Source organism: Pygoscelis adeliae, unplaced genomic scaffold (genome assembly GCF_000699105.1).
Source record: "Pygoscelis adeliae isolate BGI_AS28 unplaced genomic scaffold, ASM69910v1 Scaffold346, whole genome shotgun sequence".
In the NCBI taxonomy this organism is placed as follows: domain Eukaryota; kingdom Metazoa; phylum Chordata; class Aves; order Sphenisciformes; family Spheniscidae; genus Pygoscelis; species Pygoscelis adeliae.
The window spans coordinates 28503-51358 of NW_008824902.1; the positions used below are offsets into that span (position 1 = coordinate 28503).

Here is a 22856-nt window from a genome sequence, read left to right on the forward strand (position 1 = left end):
GCACTGGTGGTCTGCAGCCAGAACCAACGTTAAAAGAAGTACAGCCAGTCTGGTCAGTGAACTGTAAGTTTCTGCAACAAGAAGCTATGAATTACAGTTTTAACTATAAGTTGCATTAACAAAGTGCATTTTTCAATTAAAACTGGCATCAAAACGCTACTGCTGGCAGCGGGCATCTTTTCATTGTTTTCAATGGTAAGAAGGCTGCTCACCGCAGGAACTTCCAGCTTGCTTGGCTGAGCAAAATGCAGGCAGCTTTCTGTAAAGAGCCGGAAGGCACCACTGCTCCCCGTACACGCTGTTCCAAACTTCCTGGGATTCTGCAGCTACCCGACTAATTTAAGATTTTGTACAGTACTCATTAGGAGCAGTAGCTATGCTTTCACCAGCTAAAGCAAAGCTATGAAGTCCTGGGCGGATGAGAAGTTGAGATTAACAGGACACTGCTCAGGATATATATATATGTTTGGTTTTTTTTTTTTTTCTTAAAGACACTATCACGCCAGTTACGATGGAGATATTTTGCCAAAGAGATTCTCACACTGCTTGCCCTGTTAAACCATCAGACGCTGGATCAATATAATCTTCTTGGGAAGTTTATAGATGAATCCCTTTAACTAAGAATATTTTACTGCTGGTTTCCACACTTATTTGGGCTGTTGTAAGCTAGACTACAGCCCAGAAATGCAGCCTCTTAGGTAAGTCTCTGCATGGAGCACTTGCCACGGGTATTGCTAAACGCCACTTCACCAACAGTCCTCAGATGACTAGTGGTTCTTTGATTGCACCACTACTGGGAACCTAAGACAAATACTACTAGATATATGCTCAAGATTATTAGCATCTCCTTGAACAACTGCTGGTTGATGCCTTACAAATGGCACGGTAGCAAGCTGAGAAGCACAAGACAATGCTCACGTTTAAGTGAAGCGCCTGCAAATCAGGAGGAGGAAGGATTTCTAGTGCTGAACTCTTCCCGGCCACGAATCAAGGAAGACCCGAGAGGGACTGGGCACTCAGTCTGCCAGAGCTCATCAGGGGACAGGACTCAGGCTGAGGGACATTTTAGCAGCACCCAACTTACTTCTCTTCAGAAGCAGTCACAGGTTCATCCAATAATACCTGAGGGCCTTTAAAGGTGTCTGAGCAACTACGAGTATCTTAACACAATACTTCGTTACCCCTCCCTCTTCCTCTTCAGAGCAGGAATTTTCTCTTGGTTATGCTTTGGTCTGCCAGATTGTATGAAATCACTCGCATGGCAGCCTCATACAAATGTTAAACAGTGCCTGAGGCTCACCACACTGCCTGGATTTGGAAAAGACAGATAGTGTATTTTGGGTTTCTTTATTCACCCCCAACAGCTATACCTTGCAGTGAGGTCTGTCTCCCTCCCAGATATTAATTTTCCTGGGCAAGGCCAGTGCATTAATTAATTAGCACTAAAATATCAACGCAAGTAAGAAATAATCCTTATGTTCTGACTAGAGCCATTAGCATGCTGGCTTTTGCTGGGAATGCAAAATTTCAAGGTCCATTTTGCTCCCTTTGTATCAATATTATATACTAAAGGTATATTATAATTTAATATGTATTACATCTCTCTCTCTCTAATTAGAAACTCAAGAGAATGAAGTAAGTTGTTTTTCACATTCAGATTTTCCTGGCATTTGCTTTCACAACCAAGAGCAAGAAAAGCTGACCTGAGCAAAGCCAAATGCAACAAAGCACACACCAAAAGAGCATGAAATCCTAGCTGTCTTACAGACACTCAAGAGCTGCACTCATACATACAGATCTATTTTCCCTCAAAAGCAACATCCTGGAAGAAGTTAAAAAAGTTTCACCTTGTAGACTTAATTCCGTGGCTCGTTTAAGGTCATCATCCTCTTTTTGTTCTCGTGCCTCCTGATGGGAAGAGAACAAAACTTAGCTTATTGAGACACTTCACTGTTTAAAATTCTTGTGGTGCTCTTTTTCCATTGAAACTGTGCTGCTCTGGTTTCTACAACAAACCTGACATTGTAAATTAAAGGTTCTGTGTGAAGGAATGTTTGCAACCAGCGAGAGTCCAATGTTCCTGTGCAACAGAACCTGGGACAAACCTTCATTAAGGCTCGTCAAAGCTCCTGAAGTTTGGTATGCAGCAGAGCAAGTCTCTAGTAACACCAAATGCTTTCTCTGGATCATTAATTTGAAAAGCATCTGAATGAATTTGCAACCCTTCGCTAAGGAAAGCTGTCACTTACACACAATGCTCCTCACACTTCGGCAAAATTTAGACTTCTGCCCGAAGCCAGCTGAGGACAGAGTCGTTAAATCCTGACAGATTGTATTATTTTTAGGCCATTTGAAAGTAGAGCCAGTGGTTCTATGTAACAGGTGTAATTCACAAAGGCAGGATGCAAAAAAAGACACCACTAACAACCAGGTATTAAAACTATTACCATGAACAAGTAGCAAAGAAACGTCAAGTCAACAAACCCTTCTAATCTTTGGATAATATCATGCCCCTGTTCCTCCCACCACTCTTGAAAGCTCAGAGCTACAGCAAGCCAGTCAATAGTATTTAATGAACTGGCTTCTTAATTCAGAGTTTGAATGCTTTCAGTGCACCTGAACGCAGAACCCTAACTATGTATTTCAAATCGAGATAACCACAGCTACCGCATTTCCATGCCTGAATCATTAGAATAGCAGATTTTTGCTTCAGAACTGTAGCAGAACAACACTCAAAGGGCAGCTTTACATTATTAGCATGAGGCCTTTTATCTCACTATTTCTAAAGCATTTGGGAATCTTTGTTAAACTACTCAGCATCGCTGAATCAAAGCTACATCTGGCATGGAACATACCAACCAGCACCTCATAATGAGTAATGGGAGAGAAAAATCCAAGAGCCATGGAAACATCAGATCTCATAAGGAAAACCATGACAGCTTTAGTATTAATAGAGAGCAGACAAGGGCACCTATTTAAAGAAAGACCTGGCTAAGTGCTTGCTTCACTCTCAGCGGCTCGGTTAAACTTGTGAAAATCAGTTACAGGTCTTGAAATTCAAGTGGAATACAGATGGTTAGCACACAACACGAGATCCCAATTCTTTCCAAGTCTAATTTAAAAGACTTGTTTTAGACTAAATTATTTGGGATCCTTTTTCCAATTTACAAACAGGGAAGGTTCACATATATGCTCAGTTCCTATATTCTTCACTAAGCGTCCCCTACTTGCTTAGTACCAGAGACAAGGCACTGGGATAGACAGATCTTTAACCTGACTTGGCATGGCTGTTCTTAGCCTTTGCTTTGAAACCTGCCTCTTTCACTTTGAGTCTTGACACGACACGCTGCAAGAAGCAACTGCCAGGGAAGCTAAAGCTGGGCTTGGTTCTTGGTGACAGATAGTAAGAGTTTAGTTCAGTTTATCATCATTTTTATATAAAGTTACAAGCCAGTGTATAAATGTGCATGGAAAGCTTTGAGAAATCTGCAGGTCTGTGATGTGATATATGGTTTCCAAAGCACATGCAAAATGTGCCCAGACGTATCCAGTGCCATCGCTCTACTGACACTGGAGCTAGAAGAAATCCAAACCTTTTTTCATCTGGTTCTCTCAAAAAAGCAGCAGAATCCCTTTGCAGTTACTGCCTGAACACAAGCTTTTCCTTTAGCCATCAGGTTTCCAGTATTAGGGAAGATAACTCAAGGAAGCAAGCTTTATTTCTTACTTGCTCTTGAAGGCTTTGAGCCAGCGCCTGTTGAAGTTCTTGTTCTTCCCTCTCTCTCTCCATATCGTACTGCTGCAGCCAGTCAACCTCCCCCTGGGAGCCTTCCGGAGTTTTGTTTTCCTTATTCTCATCAAAATCTTTAGTTATCTCGGTGAAATTGGCAGGACCTGAGGAATCAGGAAGTACAGTTATGCTTTCCTGGGTCTTCTGTTTGTTACCAGCTAAATCCTCTTTAAATCACCACAATCCTTGCAGCACAGTGACATCTATTGACAGGGAGAGCTCACCAGCCACAAAAAAACCACACAGGAGTCAAATGGAAAAAGCTCCAAAGCGCAGTCTTATACTGATTTTAACAGGTGTAAGATGAACCATTTGATTAATCCCTGAACCTACCACAGACTTAGCCTTCTAGTACACTGCCTTCCAACATGAAAGCTGTCAAGAGTTGTCCATTGAAACAAGTGTGATTTTTGGTAACAGAGTGGGGGTTTTTGCTGTCAATATTTAACCTCCTGGCTCTTAGAGGAGAAGGAGAGCATATTGTTGGCCTGTTTTTCCAGGCTAGTAGAATTAAAAATCTGACCAAAAGCATGTAGCACACAACAAATGTTCTCTTGTTAGCCTTTTATGTTCACCCAGAAACAGCAACTTCAACTAAAGTAAGATGTCATACAACACTAGGTTTCTGCAGCCATGAAGCTGACACTTGAATTTCTCTAGAAGGAACCATGGATTATAAAAATTTGCATTGCATATTATACCTTGAAGCACTATAGACGAAGCCACAATTAAAGCCAAATCATATGTAAGATGGAGGGAAGCACAAATCTCAAAGCACTGTTTAAATTTGTCAACTTTTTGCTTCAGGTAAGAGCTTCAATCTTGTGAACACTATCTACAGCTTTAAAAGTGCAAGAAGATGACAACTTTTCAGTTCACCTTTAAAGTGAACACTATGGCAGAAGTATTTTACAAAACTTCTGGAATGAACATTTGTTACACCACTGCATACATCTCCTGCAGCTGCAGGACACTTTGATTCTCCCATTTGCTTGCAGCTGAGAAAGTGTCAGGACCGGCTCCAACAGCTATCATGCAGCAACACGTGAAACTTTATCGTTTTGCCCTATGCAGACTTCAACATCTGCTCAATAGTTATTAGCAAGGATTATACAGGGCAGTCTCAGTATCTGTGACCTCTTAAACACAAGACCACCAGAACTATAATCCATCAGTCTAATCCTCTTAAGATGAAAAACAAAACAATTTATTACATGACCTTTGAAAACGTCCAACGTAAGATGAAACACTCGCTCGACTACAACCGTTATTTGAGGATCATGTAGCAGAAAAGACATCTTCTGTCCTATCTAAATTAGCCTTTTTTGAAAACACCACAAATTATTCAGTGTTTACAAAAAACTTTTACTAGTGGTAACAAGAAATGGACCAAGATAAATCCGTCGTGTTTAGAATCATCTTGTCCGATACAGCAAAGCATCCTTTGCAATTAAGTTTCATTTAAATAGACCATAGGATTGCGAACTCATGGCATGTTACGTTCAGCTGCCATAACTGGTAACTCAACATACACACATCTCACGTGAATGCCAAAGCGTGTGCTTTGAGTAGTACTTGTGGTTTTTGGTCATACACAGTCAAATACAGAAAGCTGAATGCAATGTTGAGTGTTTAACTGCATTATTAATCAGAAAATACAGAAACTTTTATTACACACATACTTTTTGCTTAAGTGTCACAATAGAGCCTTCAAATAATTACATTATACTTTCCAAAGAAAACCTGGAGAGAGAGACATTTATGTGGCCACACTCTCACAACTCTCTCTCTCACACAACCATAAGCAACACTAGTGTATATAAAGGAGGGCACAAATGAGGCCGACCACAGACTTAGTTTTCTTGTACACTGCCTTCCAACATGAAAGCTGTCAAGAGTTGTCCATTGAAACAAGTGTGATTTTTGGTAACAGAGTGGGGGTTTTTGCTGTCAATATTTAACCTCCTGGCTCTTAGAGGAGAAGGAGAGCATATTGTTGGCCTGTTTTTCCAGGCTAGTAGAATTAAAAATCTGACCAAAAGCATGTAGCACACAACAAATGATAAACACTTGAATTTCCTTCAGCCAACTAAAGGAAGACAATTTCCCCACACTGAGATCAAACAGGTTCCTTCTTGTACTTAACTGTGTTTCTGGGTCAGAGGCCGTAATTCACATGCTGAGTCTCTTATGCTCAAGGGTCTACTCTCACATAAAAAAGTATTAGAAAAAATTACAGAGGTAGAGCTAAATTCATTAGTAACTAGTGACAAAATAACTGCATTTATGAAAGCATTCTCAGTCTTATGCACCCCAGACATCACTCTTGCACACCAGCAATGTGAACACTGCTACCGTGCTGCCCAGGCTGCAACAGCTACAGAAATGAAAATACTTTCTGATTATGGGAGATTAAGTTCCAGACACTGCCAAATCTCAGTAAATTGAATTGTCTGGTACGGGAACCAGTGGAAGCATGTGTTAATCAGAAGACAAAAAAATGGAAATTAACTCTGAAGATGACCGCACCTTTATCAGAGTGGTGACAGACAGACAAGAAAATACATTTTCACAGTTCAATGCATTAAATGCTTTATACACAGGGAAACTGTAAGAAAACTCTGAGGAAGTCAGACAGTTTCAGCAGTGCACTTGCATCCAGATTCTGCCACCATACATTACTAACCTGCTGCTATCAGCTTGCTATAGTCCAATTAAGATGGTTACTTCGCCTTACCTGAGTCTAATGCTGCTTTGGGTTTCTCCATCTCCATAGATTCCAGGTTTTCCGGCAATTCCTGAATTTCATCATCTCCAAAACCAGTGTCTGGACTGCTTGTGGGCTTATCTTCATCATGGCTCAGAGACAGAGAAGCTTCCCTTTTGCTAATCTCCAAGACAGCTGCTAGCAGCTCATCTTCGCTCATCCCATCAAAACCAGCACTACCCAGCTCAGGCTTATCACCCTCCATTTTACTTCTTTTTGAACCCTAGAGATGAATGGAGTTATGATTAAGTCCTTGAATAAACAGGTATATAACATCAGCTTTACACTTCTGTGGAGATTTTTTTTTTTTTTATTAACCCCAAGGAGTGGGAGCTTGGCTCTGTCAACATTAAACAGATATTTATGAGACTCAATGGAGAGAGAACCTTTGTAGCTACATTCACTCCAAGGAATAATATTTAAATATAAACTACAACCAGTTTTTACAGGCCCTACGGATTAACATACACAAGATAACTCTTCCCTTCTCCTTCCTTTCCTCCAACACGTGTTCCACCTTTAGGTTCTGATGAATCCTCAAGCCTCTGGCGAGTCAGTGCTGAGGTGCAAGTAGCGAAATCGCAAGTTTGTTAACAAAGGTTGAAGCAGCAACATGAGAGTAATTGAACTTGAACACAGGGATCGAAGAATAGGAACTGAAATCAGGCTGGTACGAAGAGCAATTAAAATTAGGTTTGGTGCTGCAGACTTGCCATACGAAATCTTGTGGGGTGGGGGGGCTGGGGGGCAGGAGTCTGCAAACCAAGTAAGAAAACAGTTAACCAGGGAAAGGGGGGAATTATTCTTTCCTAAGGAGAACAGAATGACTTTAAATTGGAAGAAAGGAAAAACACTTTAGTCTTAATCTGAATTTTTCCTTTTTTAGTTATTTTCCTAAAACTGACGCTCATCAACTCCTACACCATACTGATTTGCAACTAATACAGTAATTTCAATCATTTTTATATTAACTGTTAATCAGGAGGTTAACCTCCATGTATACATATTTATACAACTGCACTACTTACCATATGCTTAGATTTTTTTCCCCATATATTATGTTAAAAATGGGTAAAAACAGTTTCTATCAGAATGTACTTATCCAGGTCTTATTCCAAACTGCATTTGGATGGATCTCAGAACTTCATTAAAATGAACAAAAATACATTTTTACTGCTGCTTTTTACTTAAATACAGCAAGCTTTTGATGAGCAAGACCAGTTTTATATAGCAAATATTTTGTATTAAAACTGGCTTATCAAACAAGATTAGCAAATGAATTAGCCAACTAAATTGCTTGTTCTAGACATCATGCCCTCCAAGAATTAGAATTGACAAATTTAAACCTCTCTCCCCATATCTATTCATGCACTGAATAAGGAAAGCAGAGTACCTCCTTTTTAAGCTTTCTAATTTCTCTCTCTGCACCTGTAGGCTACTAATGTCAAAACTGGTTTAGCTCTTCAGCAAACCCTAGTTCCAGGCACTTCGCCAACAACTACCACTAATTCAGTGGCTGGACTTTAAAGACTTGGCCGCATCTGTGCATTATTTGAATACAACTTTTCTATTAGAAATTATTTGCATAGATTTTAAGTAGCTTAGACTCTAAGACCGCCTGCTTTAAATAAGTATTTTTAAAAAGTACTTCAAATACTACTTCATATGCAGAGGCAGAAATCACAGAAATTGCAGTTCTGCCTGCTTTAGCTGGATAACTGCTATTTGCCCCTACAACCTGATGTCGTATACACCTGCTGTTCCAGCTGTTCTCCCACACGGCAGGACTGTTTTGCAAGCAGTGCCCCGCAGGGGATATACCGGCCATATGAAGTGACTGCCAAGCCCCCAGTGCAACCCCATCCACAGCTGCTATGAGAAGCATACCAAGGGAAATGGTGCAGCAGCAGCAATGCCACTGCCAAGGACCGGGACCTCCCAGGACAACACTGAGAAAGGACAGAGGATCTGGTTAATGATAACAGATGGCTGGTCAGGCCTGTGGTTGAGGAGTGGCCAACGTGCATGGCCACAAAGAATAAAGTCACTTATGTGGAATCATCACCACCACTGTCTCTTTCCCACAACAGGCTGGAAAGCCTATAATTAATTTGCTATTCAAATTAATAGGCTTTATTCCCACAATTTCTGCACTCACAGGGCTTATGCGATAGAGACTACCTACACTTCCTCACAAAGAAAACTCAAGGAAGAATCACTTAGGACAGTTTGGAATACTTTTTCTATACATAAGAGGGACTTCAAAGACAAGCTAGTTTCCTTCCCCCCCCACAGCCAGCTATAGATGTGCCATGCAGGACAGCAGTTGCCTACCCTATTCCCGAGACCTTCAGCAAAGGGTTTTCTGCTTTCTCCCAAAGCAATCCATTCCATCCCTACACATCCTGAGCATCAGGAAGTTTTCCCTACTATTTAATCTAAAAATTACTGTCTGCAATTTAGTCTATTACTTCCTGTTCTATCCACCATGGGCATGGAAAACAGCTCAAGTGTTTCTATTAATTTCTTTCCCTTCCTTGAAGACACAAGCCCTGCTTATGTTTATCCTTAAACTAAAGGCCCGAGTTCATGTGCCTGCTCTTTCCCCCCCAGATCTTCCTTTCTAGGCCTCTGACCATTCATGTTCCTCTCTTCTGGCCCCTCTCCAATTAATCTATAACTCTTTTCAGTCCAGAGCCCAAAGCTGGACACAGAACTCTAGTATGTAGCTACATTCTTCTAGCTGAAGCTCAATGCTGAGGAAAAAAAGGAGGGTTACTTCACACAACCTGCAGGCTATGCCTCTGTCTATACACTTCTGTTTTCAACCAGCCTGACCTTGTGACCGACCGTCACCTTTCACGCCCTTTCTGAAGGCCCACTGCTTTCCCAGCTCTTCCCAACCCGCATTTACAGTCGATTAGTCCTGCTAAGATTAGACCTTTAGCCTGTTCCTACTGAACAACCCCTCCTATCTTTATGCAATGTCTCAGATTTGTCAAGATCATTCTTAACTGCAGTTCTGAGCTTCATGATACTGGCAGCCCTTCCCAGCTCTGGGTCTTCTGTAAATGTAATACTCATTATCTATTTTATCATTTATTAAATACTGAGTGGATCAGGATTCTCCCTGGGTTTAATCTTCCTATCAGATCAGAAACTGTAGGTATCTTCCTCGTTACCTATTGCTATTCAGCCAGCTTTACGCCTGTCCTTTAATGCCATAATCAAGACCACAAAGTCTCTGCTTGATTAAAATAACCCCATGAACATCGTCAAAAACTTTAGAGAAGCAGAGATGCAGGACGCTTGTCCTAAGCACTAGGCCTGCAACATTCTTAACAGAAGAAAGTGGTACTGCAAGATAATCCTCTAAGCTTGTTTTCCATTCCGGGTCATCATTCCTTCCCACACAACTCATCTACCTGCTAATACACTGCCCTGATAAAGGCAAAAAATATCTTGGCAACATTAATACTAGCCACAATGAAGAGCTCAAAGACAACTTGAAGTTAACTGCGCCTTTACACCAATGAACTTGATCTCTACACAATTCTACATGTCCACCTCCAAAGACCGATACCTTCAGTTTCTAAAAGCATTTAAAAAGCCACACTTGACATGGGACACAGTCTGGATGTGCAAGAAGTTCTCTCAGTTGAATATTTTGCTTAGCCCAACTTGTACTGGATCTAATTTAATCAAGGGCTTTACTGCATAATTTTATTATTGACAGCCCATTATATTTCAGCCTGGGAACATTATTAGTGAAAGTTACCCAAAGGACTGACAAAACTGCTAAGCAGCTGGTATACATAACCTGAAAACTCAAGTGCAGTTGCAATGCAATTACCTGTTTCCAGTGGGAACCCAAGACAACTGTACAGAGAGGTCAATTAGCAAAGCACTCCCTTCCAGCATTGCAGTGCTAATTAGGAGGAAAAAAACTTACCTTACATCAATTTTACTCACAGTCTATGCTAACAAAAGCACAGGCCAGACACGAGCACATAGAGGATCTATGTATATGAAAGGTTGTGGTTTTTTCCCTTACCTTTTCTGGCTCTTCTTGCGGCTGTTGCTGATCTCTACTCTGTATGTTACACAACCTTTGGCTATGGGCAACAGAGCGTTTCAACGGCTCATCATCGCTGTCAGAATCTACATAGAGTGCCGCAGAGCTCTTTGACTTGAAAGTGTATTTTCTGTAAATTAAAAACATGGCTATAAAACTTTATAGCAGTGTAGCATTGCACAAATCTGTTTCGAAGTAACCATTAAAGAAGTGTTACACCCAACTTCCACACTGCAGGGCAGTACAATTTGGGGAACAAACTGCAACGATTGACAATGACAATTTATTAACATAGCAGGCAGGGTTTTCAGAAAAGGTATATTTTACTAGGTTAACTGACATACCTACTTCAAGCCTGCAATAGCAGCTTACAACGTTAAAAGTTACTAAGTGTGTGGCTCTTGCTTCTAAGGCCAAGGACTCTGCACTTCACTACCTAGCAATCCCAGACAGTACTCATTTGAGTTCAGTCCACAGTAACATGTAGAACTTGGCACAAACCATTTGACTTCTGAAGTGTACTAAGCTGGACACAGGACTTCCCACATCATTACTAGGATATAAAAAGCGCAAATCTGCACAAGTTTTTCTGTTTGCTCTTTCATTAAGATAAATTCTTGCTTCTTTAGAACAGAAGACAAGGGAGTGTGGGGAAGTCGCGATTTCTGCTCAGTTAGGAAATCTGGTCTTTTAAGTATTCCACAATGCAAAACTATCCAGTGTGATATCACATTTTTCACTGTATTAAAAATTGGCCTTTCAAAATGGGCTATAAAAACAATGACCTCTCATCTTTGCAAATAAACTTAAGGAAGTAACCACCTGTTCCCAAAACACACAATGGGGCTCCATAGAGCCAGAAGAGAGAAAAGAGCTAGATGAAACTATTTTTCTTCTTATATACGTGACTTGCAACTACAAATGCAAGCTAGTTTAAGATATCTGGCACTGACAAATCATCTGTACAAACTAAATCCAGTTCTCATTCTGATGCTCAGCCTTCTGTCTGACAAAAAAATCATCTTTGCTTACTTACAAGTCCCCAAAGGTTCTCAAAAGAAATGATAAGGTGATCATGTCAACTAGGTAAATTGTACCATTGCTATTAATTTCAGCTAGCGTGTAACACCAGTAAAAGGTATGAAAAAAGACAGTAGCTGAAATAATTTACTACAATAGAAGAAAATAGAAAGAAAAGAAAACAAATAGAAAAAGTGGAAAGATTAAAGAAGAATAATTAGAAAAATCTTAAAATGCCTTAAAAGTTATCCCATGAAACCCCAGGCCATGGGCATTTCAGAGCTATAACTCACCTACAAGGTGTGGAAGTGCTTATAGTACAGGAATTCACCATTTGGGAGGCTTTCAATGGACGGGAACTATTAAAAAAGCAAAGTGTTTATTGCAGCAGTTACAGTCTTTAAAAAATAAGTGTTTACTTGTCTGCTATGCATGCAAATCCATGACCAAAGAAACAAGTAGAATACCATTATGTACTTGCTAATTGCTTAGATTTAGAGTAATAACTCCATCATGCTATGAATATACAACAGTTGTTCAAAACCATATATAATCCTTTAAACTTGATTCACTTCCTAGTGATGCACCCTTAGGGACAAGCTCACAAATTAAAGGCTTTGGGCTCCCACGTCAAGACAACTCATTCCTTTATTTTTTATTCCCACCAACACTTGAGTTCCTTCTCCCAAACCACAGTCTCCTGCTGCTGTCTGGATCAGCCGGTTTTCTGGCATGTCCCACATCTCCGTTTCTCCTCCCTTACACCTAGATTCTTCTAAACAAACTTCCTGCTCCATTTAATCCTTTCATGGGCTCCTCAAAGTCCATCACTATCACTACACATCTATCCACCAGATGGCTGCCAGTGCAGAAATCTTTTCTGATCTTCGCCCTCAAACCAGGGCTGCTTCTCTCCAGCCTAGTTACCCTTCCACTCTCCGGTCAATCAGAATGGTTTCAATGACTAAAAAAAGCCATTGGAAAGCTATTTCAAAAATATTTTCAAGTATTTCTGCTCTAGTTAGCTTAAGCTGATTGTTGTGTTTAAGATTTCTATTGTTAAAGCAAACTCTTGGGAAACATCCACGTAAATCTCAAAAGCCACTAAACGTTCAGCACAAGAACACATGCCCCACTGCTGAACATATACACCAGATGTGTCCTAACTCATGACGGCTACTGTGGTTATGTCACTAGGCAGGGACCACAAGAGACCTGAGGGTTTCTTGTTCCTTATTCTGCCACAGACTTCCTATGTGACAACTGGCACATTTAATCTCTCTGTCTCAGGACAAGCAGCTGTACAGAAATAACTGTCACAGGGAAAAGGAGACAGTATTTCCAGCATGTGAAGTGCTCAGATACTACAGTGGCACAGGAAAGACAATGAAAAATGAATGATAGCACAGAAGGTGCAAATGGAAATTAGCGGAAAAAGGTAGGATGTTATGTCTCCTAAGCAGAGTTAAGTGTGCTGTGAAGGGAAAGGTAATCTAGATTACTTTGGACCGAGAGGCATAAATTTTAGAAGTTACTAACAGAAGCTCTCTTAAAAAGGATAGAAAGTTATTTTCAAGGACAGTGAAGAATACCATCTTACCAAATATTCCCTAGATAATGCCCCACCAACTCTTCCTGCTGCTTCTATCATGCTTCCTTTCCATACATGTTCTCATGATGGCATCATTACAAACTAGCAGTGCACATCTGAAGCCGCATATTTTAGTGTTTCCGCGCCCAGACATCTTCTGGAGGAGATCTGACAACTGCCCACCTTGTGGCACGTGCGCTTAACACAGCGTGGATCAATCACAAGTTGTACACTTACATTGCAGAATGGACGCTCCATCCCAGCGTCAGCGGCAGCCTAGTGCTTTCCGTACAGTGTGAAAGCAGGGTTAAGTATCTTGGAATAACCACCTGCTGCCCGACTTTATGATTGAGAGACAATGCTACATTGAAGCTGTATCGTTTCAGATGAAGAATCAGGACCCTGAGAGGTATGAAAGAAGGACAAATGTTAATCTCAAGACAGAGAAAACCTATTCAAAATCCAAGTAGCCCTGTTTACAAAATGCATTCACCTGACTCTAAAGCAGATTATTACTTCAGGGTGGTAGGGAAACACTATCCATCTCTTATCTGGCAAGAGACAGGTAATTACTCTCCTGTCCCTCACTCAACTTTGTGCAAGGTGCAGAGTGCAGACTCTGCCAACTCAGTAGGCTTCCTGCTTTGATCTGCATCACCTTGCTCTTCAGTCAAGCAGAAGCAAGCAGCTTGTACCAAACTCATTATTTCTACTACGCAGTGAGAGGTAGGAAACAATCGAAATATCATTATAGGTCAGAATGCTAGCATATTACTCCCAGATATTCAAGACTGTGATGGAGGGATCATATAGCTGCCCAAAACTGAGGAGGAACTGTGCCCAGTGCAAGATGTGTACTTGGTTTATCTGTCACGACACTTTCTCTTTGAAAGAGCTTTTGATCACAACAGTATAAAGAGCCTGAAAAGGCCTCCTTACACTGAATCTTCTCCTTTGTGCTGCACTTTGTACTGTCTATTTAGATCATGCAGCTGTATCATCACTTATGTTGTGCTAATATTCAAAAACTTTGACAAGGGTTTTGCAGTGCCAGCATAAATACACTATTTAAGCAAAACGCAAGCTAACTACCAAGTTACTGGGTTCAGTATGAGCATACCTGGGACAAGGACATAGGCCAGACAAAGTCATCCAACAGACTTAGCTTTACAGCCCATGAGAAAATGATCCCTATCTCCAAGCACTTCCACTCTAAATAATGAACTAAATAAACCCAACCACGAGGTCAGAAACTATTGAGCATGCCATTAACCCTTGAAGCGTCTGCCTTCTTCCTCAAAGCGCCACGCTTACTGAGAGAGAAAACAGGTACCAGCATGGGAAGAATTAATTGATCAAAGCAAAACCCTCTATATACCTTCTGGCACTAATGCCTCCAACTCAGTCCTGCCCATCAGGTCAGCTGAGCACAAAATATTAAACTTCCAGAATATATTTACTGTTTCCACTTCCCTCACATCCCAGAAACCCCAAGAAAAAGGGAAAGGGGGAAACTCAGCCCTCCTGGTGTAGCGATAGGGAGGAAGAAAGAAGTGTTGCAGAGGGTGCTCAAGAGAGCTTCTTTAGAGGGAAACTGAAGAACAGCATGAAGACTGCTGCCTGCACGTGCATCTTTCTCACATGCTGACCACTGTACATGCTGTCCTACCTGTTTTCCCAGCTTTACTTTTTGAAGGACTTTTGCTTGCACTTTTGTAACATGTGCTTCCAGGAAAGAGAGGAACAGATGTCAACATTTACCTGGGAAGCCTGTTGAACTTGTGTGTGACAACAGCAGACTTTCCATTGCACTTCTCACAGGAATACTCAATCTCCTCTGCCTGTTTAAGAGAACAGAAAAATGACTAGTGGAACAAAAGACACATCAAACAGATCTTAACAGTAAGCACATCGTTTCTGGCTGTCATGGAAGCTCTTCAAAACAGCAGTTACACTTAAAATTATAATCACCTTCAACATGACCCAACAAGAGGGCATCTGATAAGAGGACAGGTAGCAGAGCTTACAATTTGACAACATATCCACTAATACAGGTGGAATTTTTCCTGCAAGTCAACTGCAGACCAGTTAATCAGCTACAGTTGAGACAAAATAGCTTCCAAAGAGAGGGGACGATCTTGAAAGGTTTACAGTTTTCTCTCCCATACACAGGTTTTGGGTTGTTTTTTTTTTATTAATAACCTTTGGCGGAAGATAATTTGCCATGAAGTTTTCTCTCTCTTGTTCAAAACCTCAACTTTGCTCCTGAAAAGCTATCCTGACCTAAACTTGTCAAGGATGTGCTGCACCAGAGTAGAGTTTTGAACGGACAGCAAAAGGGGAAGCATCACTGTGCTGAAATTACATGACTTAGCCATCAAACATTTCCACGGCCCTTTTCTTTAAGTGAGGCCAAATGACACCACTATAATTTTAAGAATTTTTTTAAACAACAAGACCTCCATCAGCTTTTAGAAGAATAAGCACATCAATTATTCTATCTGTTGAAAACACTATCTGTAAATGGAGAAAAAAATACAGGTCTGTCTCAAGATATGACAAAACTAATTCACACATGTAAGGCTCATTTTTAGCTTTCAGAAACCTCACCTTGAAGCTCTACTTACAAGATGAGCATCCACAAATTACAACTATTTTTTTAATTATGATATCCGTATGACCTTTTTCCTCCATGCTAATTTAGGCCAGCTTATGTAAAGCTGTTGAAGCATCCTAGCCCAGGAGAGGAAGCAGCAATTCCTGAGCGATTATCTCAATCTGACAGCCTCCCTTCTCTCCTTTGTTTTTGTTTATGCCTCAACTCTTCCACCACAAAATGGGGAAGTTTACCTATTTCACAGCAGTATTGTAAGGATCAGTTAATTTCTGCACAGCATTTTACAATAAAAACTCCTGTATACTGTTAATGTACAAACCTCAAAAAAGTGCAAAGTTAATTATTTCACATGCCTGCAATCACTGTCATAGAAACTAATAATCAGCTATACAATCAAAATTTCCATGTGGTACATAACCTACACATACTCCACAGTGAATAAAAAAGCCCCAAAACTATGTACCCGAAAAAAGAGGTCAAGGGAATCCTGGATCGATCGGGAAGGAAGCAATTTCTTTCTTCGAGGAAGGTCAATGGAGAGGTCATTAAACTGTTCTCGTTTAGTGACTGTTTCACCACACCTAAAAAAGAAACACGCTTATGTAAGTCTGATGAAAAACATACTTGAAATTAATGACATCTTACGTTTTTTAGGCTAAAGTAACTTCCCAGTAAATATATGCCTCTTGATCAATCTATTTTTACTCATCAAAATGAAACTGTTTGATGCTTATGACAAAGTTGAATTTTGGGATTTCACTTGGATGCTTTAGAAGTTGAAAGAAACATTTGTGTAAGGGCAAGAACAAAAAACCACAGACTGCTTTGGAGAGGCAAGTGATCAGGTATACAGGAAATCAAAGTGACTGCTATGTAGCTGAACATGTCTTCTTCATTCAGCATTCTTAGGAGAAAAGAAGTGAGCCCAGCTCAGAAGAAGGGAAAGCCTAGAAATACATTCAAACTGTTTTTAGAAATAAAATAGCAGAATCCATCTAAAAAAAAAAAAAAAAAATCTCAATTTCCTTATGCTTTTTGGTTGGGGGGGAAGACCCTACAGTCATTTGTCTTCAATAATTATTACCTGCATGCAATTTACTTTTAATTATTTTAGGGAACTAATGCAGTACACACAAAGTAATATTCCCAAATATCTGTGTTCATGAAAACTCTGTGGAATGCAAGCATTCCATATGGGAATCTGCTGCACAGGTCATACACAATGAATGCTCAGACATACTGGTTTACATCTTTTTCCGCAATAACCTAGAGAGACAGAAGAAAATGCCATTCCCTGGAAGCCCTTAGAAAGAACAAATTAAAAACATGGTTTCACTTTTTTTTTTAAGAGGAAACATTACTTGGCTGAAAACCCCTTTTCTCTCTATTCTTATACAACCAGTACACAAAAAGCAAAGCACAGAGGCTTTCCACTGGATATGTAATGAAGAACTAGATGGTATGAGACTGTTTAAAGAAGGCCTGTAGCAGCAGACAGCGTGGTGTGAGGTTTACAGCATTTCTAGACCATAGAATATTTTCTAAATATCTAGCTTTGGAAACTCAGCTCTAGTTATAGCCTGCAGACAAAGTCACATAAGATGGAAACACTTCCCAGTCTTTTAAGGTAAGTGTGAGAAAAGCTCTCAAGCATACTTACGTTTTGCAAATGATAGAATGCTGAACCTCAAACTCTAAGTTACTGATAACCGGACACGTATAAACTTTGGTGGCTGAGAGGTCATCAGAAGCCCGTCCAGGTGAGTTATCCTCATTAGGGACTGGCTCACTCTTCCAAGTTTTGTTTAACTTTTCCATGTCTTCCTTCAGCTGATCCAGACACTGGCTCAAGAACTCATGTGCATCCTAGAAACGGGGTAAAGGCAAAGTGATTTTGTACAACTTCATTCAGTATCCTTCTCTCAGACACACACAGACTGGGGAAATTATGTTTTAGTTCATTGCATTCAGCAATACTAAGGCAGTCCTGCTCTAACAAACAGCAGGCAATCGTTGCCATTCAATCAAAAGCTCAAGTCACTGTCAAACAGAATTGAAGCTTGACAGGCGTTCAATGCAGTCCAAACACTGAACAAATTGCACATAATTGTTTCTAGACAATATGGTACTTACGTTCTGCATGTACCCAGAAAACCTCTCTGCAGTAGCTGAAATGGCACTTTTCACCTTCTTGAGCAGCTCTTTCTTAACCTCAGAGCTGCAGACATCCTTTTTAGCAAGCAGATGGGCAAAACGTCTGCAGAAGTCAATGTAATGAAAGACTGATTGGCTTTCTAGGACTTTAGAGAAACAAAATAAAACTCATGATACCTCATTTTAAGAGTCTTTAAAAGCTTTTCTCCTGTGATAAGTGGTTTAGGGGTTCTGTATGAAAATATCTCATATATAATTAACCTTTCCATTTCAAGTATTTTGAAATCTCATTTGAGGCCATCATTGGAACAGGACCCAAATGCACAAAAAAATCCCACAATCTTTTAAGGTAAAGAGAAGAGCCTTAGAAAGTTCTATAAACTTATTTCTGCTATATCTTTTACAAGGAGGAAAAAAAAAACAAAACACAATGCTTTTTGAAAACATTTGCACTGATAGGAGATATGAAATCACATGGCACCAAAATGAGCAACACAAAATCATTAAATTCAACTTGCATGGTTTCTTTTTTTTTATTTTTAAACTTCTATTCAGTTTCAAGCCTTACTTCTTTTGGCAGTAAAACATTACAACAGAGTGGAAAAAAGCTGTAACAAAAAGAGCCATAAGGAGTACCTTGGTTCAAGCCACATATAGTGTTACTGGTAACTTTGTTAAAAAACTGTTGAAATTGACTTTACCTGTGCCTCTGTTATTGTGGTTTAGTTACCTTTTATAACTGCTTTACAATTTCACAGGAAATACACACCCAATATATTCCAAGCACAACAGTTTTGGTCATGGGACATACATGGGAAGGTGATGGGACAGTGTCATGTTCCATGACACACACACAAAAAGAAAAGGAGAGAAAGACAGAAGAGGCCCGTGCAATCCCCTCCCACCCCAAACCAACAACTAATACTCAGTTACCCAAAGAATCTGGTCAGTTTACTGCAGCTCAAGTAGTTTCTGTTATTCTGCTGAGCTAAACTAACAGTGTGTGCTCTCCTAACCCTCTACAACTGCTCAGTGAAGCATGTTAGGAAATATGCCTTTTTCGCCACAAAGCAGTTGATAGGCAATTGTTTTTCAACCAGAAAAACATTCATCGTGTTAGACCAAGTGCCCATACCCAAGCCAATAGAAGCCAAAGTAGATGCTACTAAGTATCAACTCCGACTTGTAGTACTTAGGCCCAGGATCACACACTGCCCTCCATCAGAGCTACTATGGCACAAGCTTTGTGCCACACGGTTTACCGTGTGGTATACGGGGCACAAGCTTCCGAGGTCTTCCTACAAAAATTAGGGAAAGGACATTTCGAGAGGCACGTGGAACAACCTCTGATTCTGAGTAGCATAGGAAGAGTTCAAGAAGACACAGGAAAAAGAGAAACAACCCCAAAAGATAGAAAACACTATGAAATTGGAAACAGAAATGGTTCTGATAATCCTGAATCTTGTTTAGTGAAAGAAAAGAAATGAGGTGCACAAGAGCATGTACAATAAAAATCCCAAATGGCAGAGAGTGCAGTACGTAGAGCAAACAGCAGTTTGTCTTTCTGATAGACATACAATGGAATCTGAATGGCACAGGAACTCAAAATTTCAAAGAGAGTTTTACATATTACAGAAACCTTTGGAGTTTCTTGACGTGAGGTTTGACTGAACGGAGAGTTCAGCTGAATTTAGAAAAAGATCAAGTATGCAGAACTCGAACACTCTCCACAGCTACTACACAAAGGATATTTTCCAAAAAGGCGTAAGCCCTCACATACCAGGTGAAGTTAGTGATCAGCTTAAACCCTAGCTGGGAATGTTCTAAAACAAAGTTATTCTGCATCTATTTATTTTGCAGTTTCTTGCATTTTCTTCTGAAGCATTTCACTCTGCCACTAGAAATACCGTAGAAGATATAAAAGACTGCCTGTAATTCAGCATTGCAATTTTTAAGAGCCTGCTTCCTATTTCTGAAGTAAAACTCCAAAATGCAGAGAGCTCTAGGATTTATTTTATTACCTACACATGCAAATTACCCTCTACAAAGGTGCTTCAGTACTACAAAACTAGTTTCTCAGTAATGAAAGAGAAAATATCCTTCCCAGAAAGTGAGTATTACCTGATAAGTGCATTGAGTGGTATTTTTTTCCATGGGATACCCTGCTTGAGCAAATCATTAGCAAAAGACTGAATTGAAAACAAGGACTGTAGAATGGCATTCATATAGCAGGTGTTTCCCAAGTTTGAAAATCTGAAAAAAAAGATTGAACATGGTATGTATGTCAATGTGTGAACATGCCAGCGTTAAACACGGCACTACTAACATGTGTGACATTCACCCCAGCCACCCTCCACAGAGTTTCTTACTGGAGCTGTCCTCCTGCCCTTCAGACTAAACTGAAAACTCACGGGAGCTGGCATCTATCAGGGAAGCACCCATGAGTTTCTACCATCAAAATTAAAAAAATGTGTTTATATACACAAGCTAGGGAAATGAATCATGGAAGTGTATGAAAGGAACATGAATTACTGAAATTATTGTATCTCTCAAATTCTCAGGAAGCAAATTTAAGAATACATATTTTCCAAACTAGGAAAAGTGTTCCCTGCCTCAGTGTTCATTAATGTCAGGATTTTTTTTTTCATTAAATAACTATAACAAGAATGTGCATGTTCTGATGATCAAAGTGTGCACGCTAGATAAAGAAAATTAAATTTACCCTTGTAATTGTTGTTGAGGATGGGTGGAAAGGGGCACTCGGGGTTTGTTCCACCCTGTGTAATCTTGATTAGATCTCATTTTTTTAACAGAAAGAGGGGCAGGCTGAGAAAGAAATCCCAGGCTTCTTTTGGCTGAAGGGGTCTGGCTGGATACACTAGACCTAAAAAACATAAAAGGATAAGAAGCGTAAGATTTCTAATGCTCTTCCTTAAATAGCTATAGTCCGTGACCCTGGAATTGTATCACTATAGAAGACAAGGACTGGTAAAGCCACACAAGAAACTGGTATGTATCATAACACAAAAGAGGTGTGAGAGAGCGAACTTTTTTCCAGAGCACTTAAATACTTTGTTTTGTTAAATTTCCTTACATCCACAGGTGTGCATGCAGTGTAACCAAGCCTTTTGTCTTTAAGATATTTAACAATTCCCCGCACTGTATGATGAGAGGAAGAACGATCGCGTAGCATGAGATCACCACTCCTAAGACATGCTTAAAATTCACATCTGGGCCAGAGTCTTCATTCTCAGCCTCTTGTTCTTGTAACCTGGTCACTCTGCTTTACACCTCAGTGTAAAGCACGGACAACACTTCTTTTCTTCCTTGATCTTGTATCTCGTCTATCTAGGGCAGAGACCGACAGTTTGATTGCACAGCGTCTAACACAGAAGGATCCCAACCTCAGCAAGATTCAGTATTACTAAGATATGTTATTAAAATACAGAGTTTCTTCCCATTTATCTACTTGGGAAAAATGAAGCAAGGATTCAGTCTAAAGTTCCAGAGTTCATGTAGAATTTGAACCATCCAGAGTTTAGATATCATCTGGATCAGTCATTCACAATGACTATAATAGACTTGAGTGATTTTAGAAAGTCTATCTATTGCAAGAGTAACTGGAGTTGGTAGATGTAACTAGAGCAATCATAGCCACACTGAATACCTAGATTGTACTCCTGGGGGGGGGGGGAATAATACATACACACACACATTTTATGCATATAAGCTATATCACGTGACAAACACAGAGGAAACTGAAGACCCTAATTCCTGGGAAAGAACTGTCATTTACAGTTCATGCTAGTGAATCAGTCCTACCTGTCCAGGGTGGAACTGCCAGTGGAGTGCTCTTTTGATGAGGGCCGACTACCATAAAAGGATGATGACTGCAGTGGTAAAATACCTTGAAAAACAGAAAGAAGGGCATGTCATTTTGTTCCAGGTAACTCAGCTATTTATACAATATACAACTCATTTAAAAGTATTTAGTCAAAAAGTTTAAAAATCCACAAATACTGTTTTCCAGAAAGTACTCGCACACATACTTAGAAGTACTAACGCGAATATTAATCATATGTAAGTAAAGACATGCTGGAGTTTTAATTGAATTTAATACCACAATCTCCATCAAATCCAAATTGCAATACAAAACACTAAAAAGTCATCGAATGGTCTTAACTATCTGAAAGATAATAAATATCCACCTCTTGTTCAAATATACAAGATACACATAACAGAAAGCTCACTAATGATTTCCAATACAGTGCTCTCAAAATTCAAGGTAAATATGCAGAAGTGAAAACAGTTTCTCTTCCCACTCCAAATTCCACTGTAAATTACTGTATGCTTGGGGCAAAATATGATTGTTTCATTGTTCTGATAGCATTGTGTCAGATCCTGAGACTCTAATGCCTCCGATGGTGCCACATAAAAAAAAATGCTCTCAAGAGTCAAAAAAACACCTATTACAGTGAATCACAGCATAATTTAGTTTGGATAGCAAATAAACATTTGCTTCTATCCCAGCTTGAAATGGTTTGAGCCATGCACCTTTCAAAAACGCAGATATATGAAGGAAGTTTGCAATACTGTTACCTAAACTTGCAGGTATACACTCACAGATTCTAATTTTGACTTTAAAGAGCAAATCAGATTTTCATTCAGTCATAGACATTCACCCTACTGGCTCCTCCAGCAATGTGTTTGTGCCATCAGAGCTGCACTAAAAAAAGAATGTATTCAGCATCATTCCCCATAAAAACAAGATCTTGAATGCATCCTCCTCTATGGGGAAAGAGGCTCAGTATTTATTAGTAAAACTGAAGAATGGTGCTGCTT

The 22856-nt window shown here is 39.9% G+C and overlaps 1 protein-coding gene across 1 annotated transcript in view; it reads right to left on the bottom strand.

Moving 5' to 3' along the window:
• USP37 (ubiquitin specific peptidase 37) overlaps positions 1-22856 on the bottom strand; it is a 34489-nt gene that overhangs the window by 3922 nt on the left and 7711 nt on the right. Inside the window, exons 7-19 of the mRNA XM_009324844.1 lie at positions 21837-21921; positions 20737-20898; positions 20136-20267; positions 17994-18117; positions 17521-17726; positions 16324-16441; positions 15005-15084; positions 13481-13645; positions 11946-12011; positions 10612-10762; positions 6528-6780; positions 3728-3894; positions 1848-1908 (exon numbers count right to left, since the gene is read on the bottom strand). Of these exons, the coding sequence (XP_009323119.1) occupies positions 1848-1908; positions 3728-3894; positions 6528-6780; positions 10612-10762; positions 11946-12011; positions 13481-13645; positions 15005-15084; positions 16324-16441; positions 17521-17726; positions 17994-18117; positions 20136-20267; positions 20737-20898; positions 21837-21921 (1770 nt within the window). The remainder of the gene's footprint in view (positions 1-1847; positions 1909-3727; positions 3895-6527; positions 6781-10611; positions 10763-11945; positions 12012-13480; positions 13646-15004; positions 15085-16323; positions 16442-17520; positions 17727-17993; positions 18118-20135; positions 20268-20736; positions 20899-21836; positions 21922-22856) is intronic.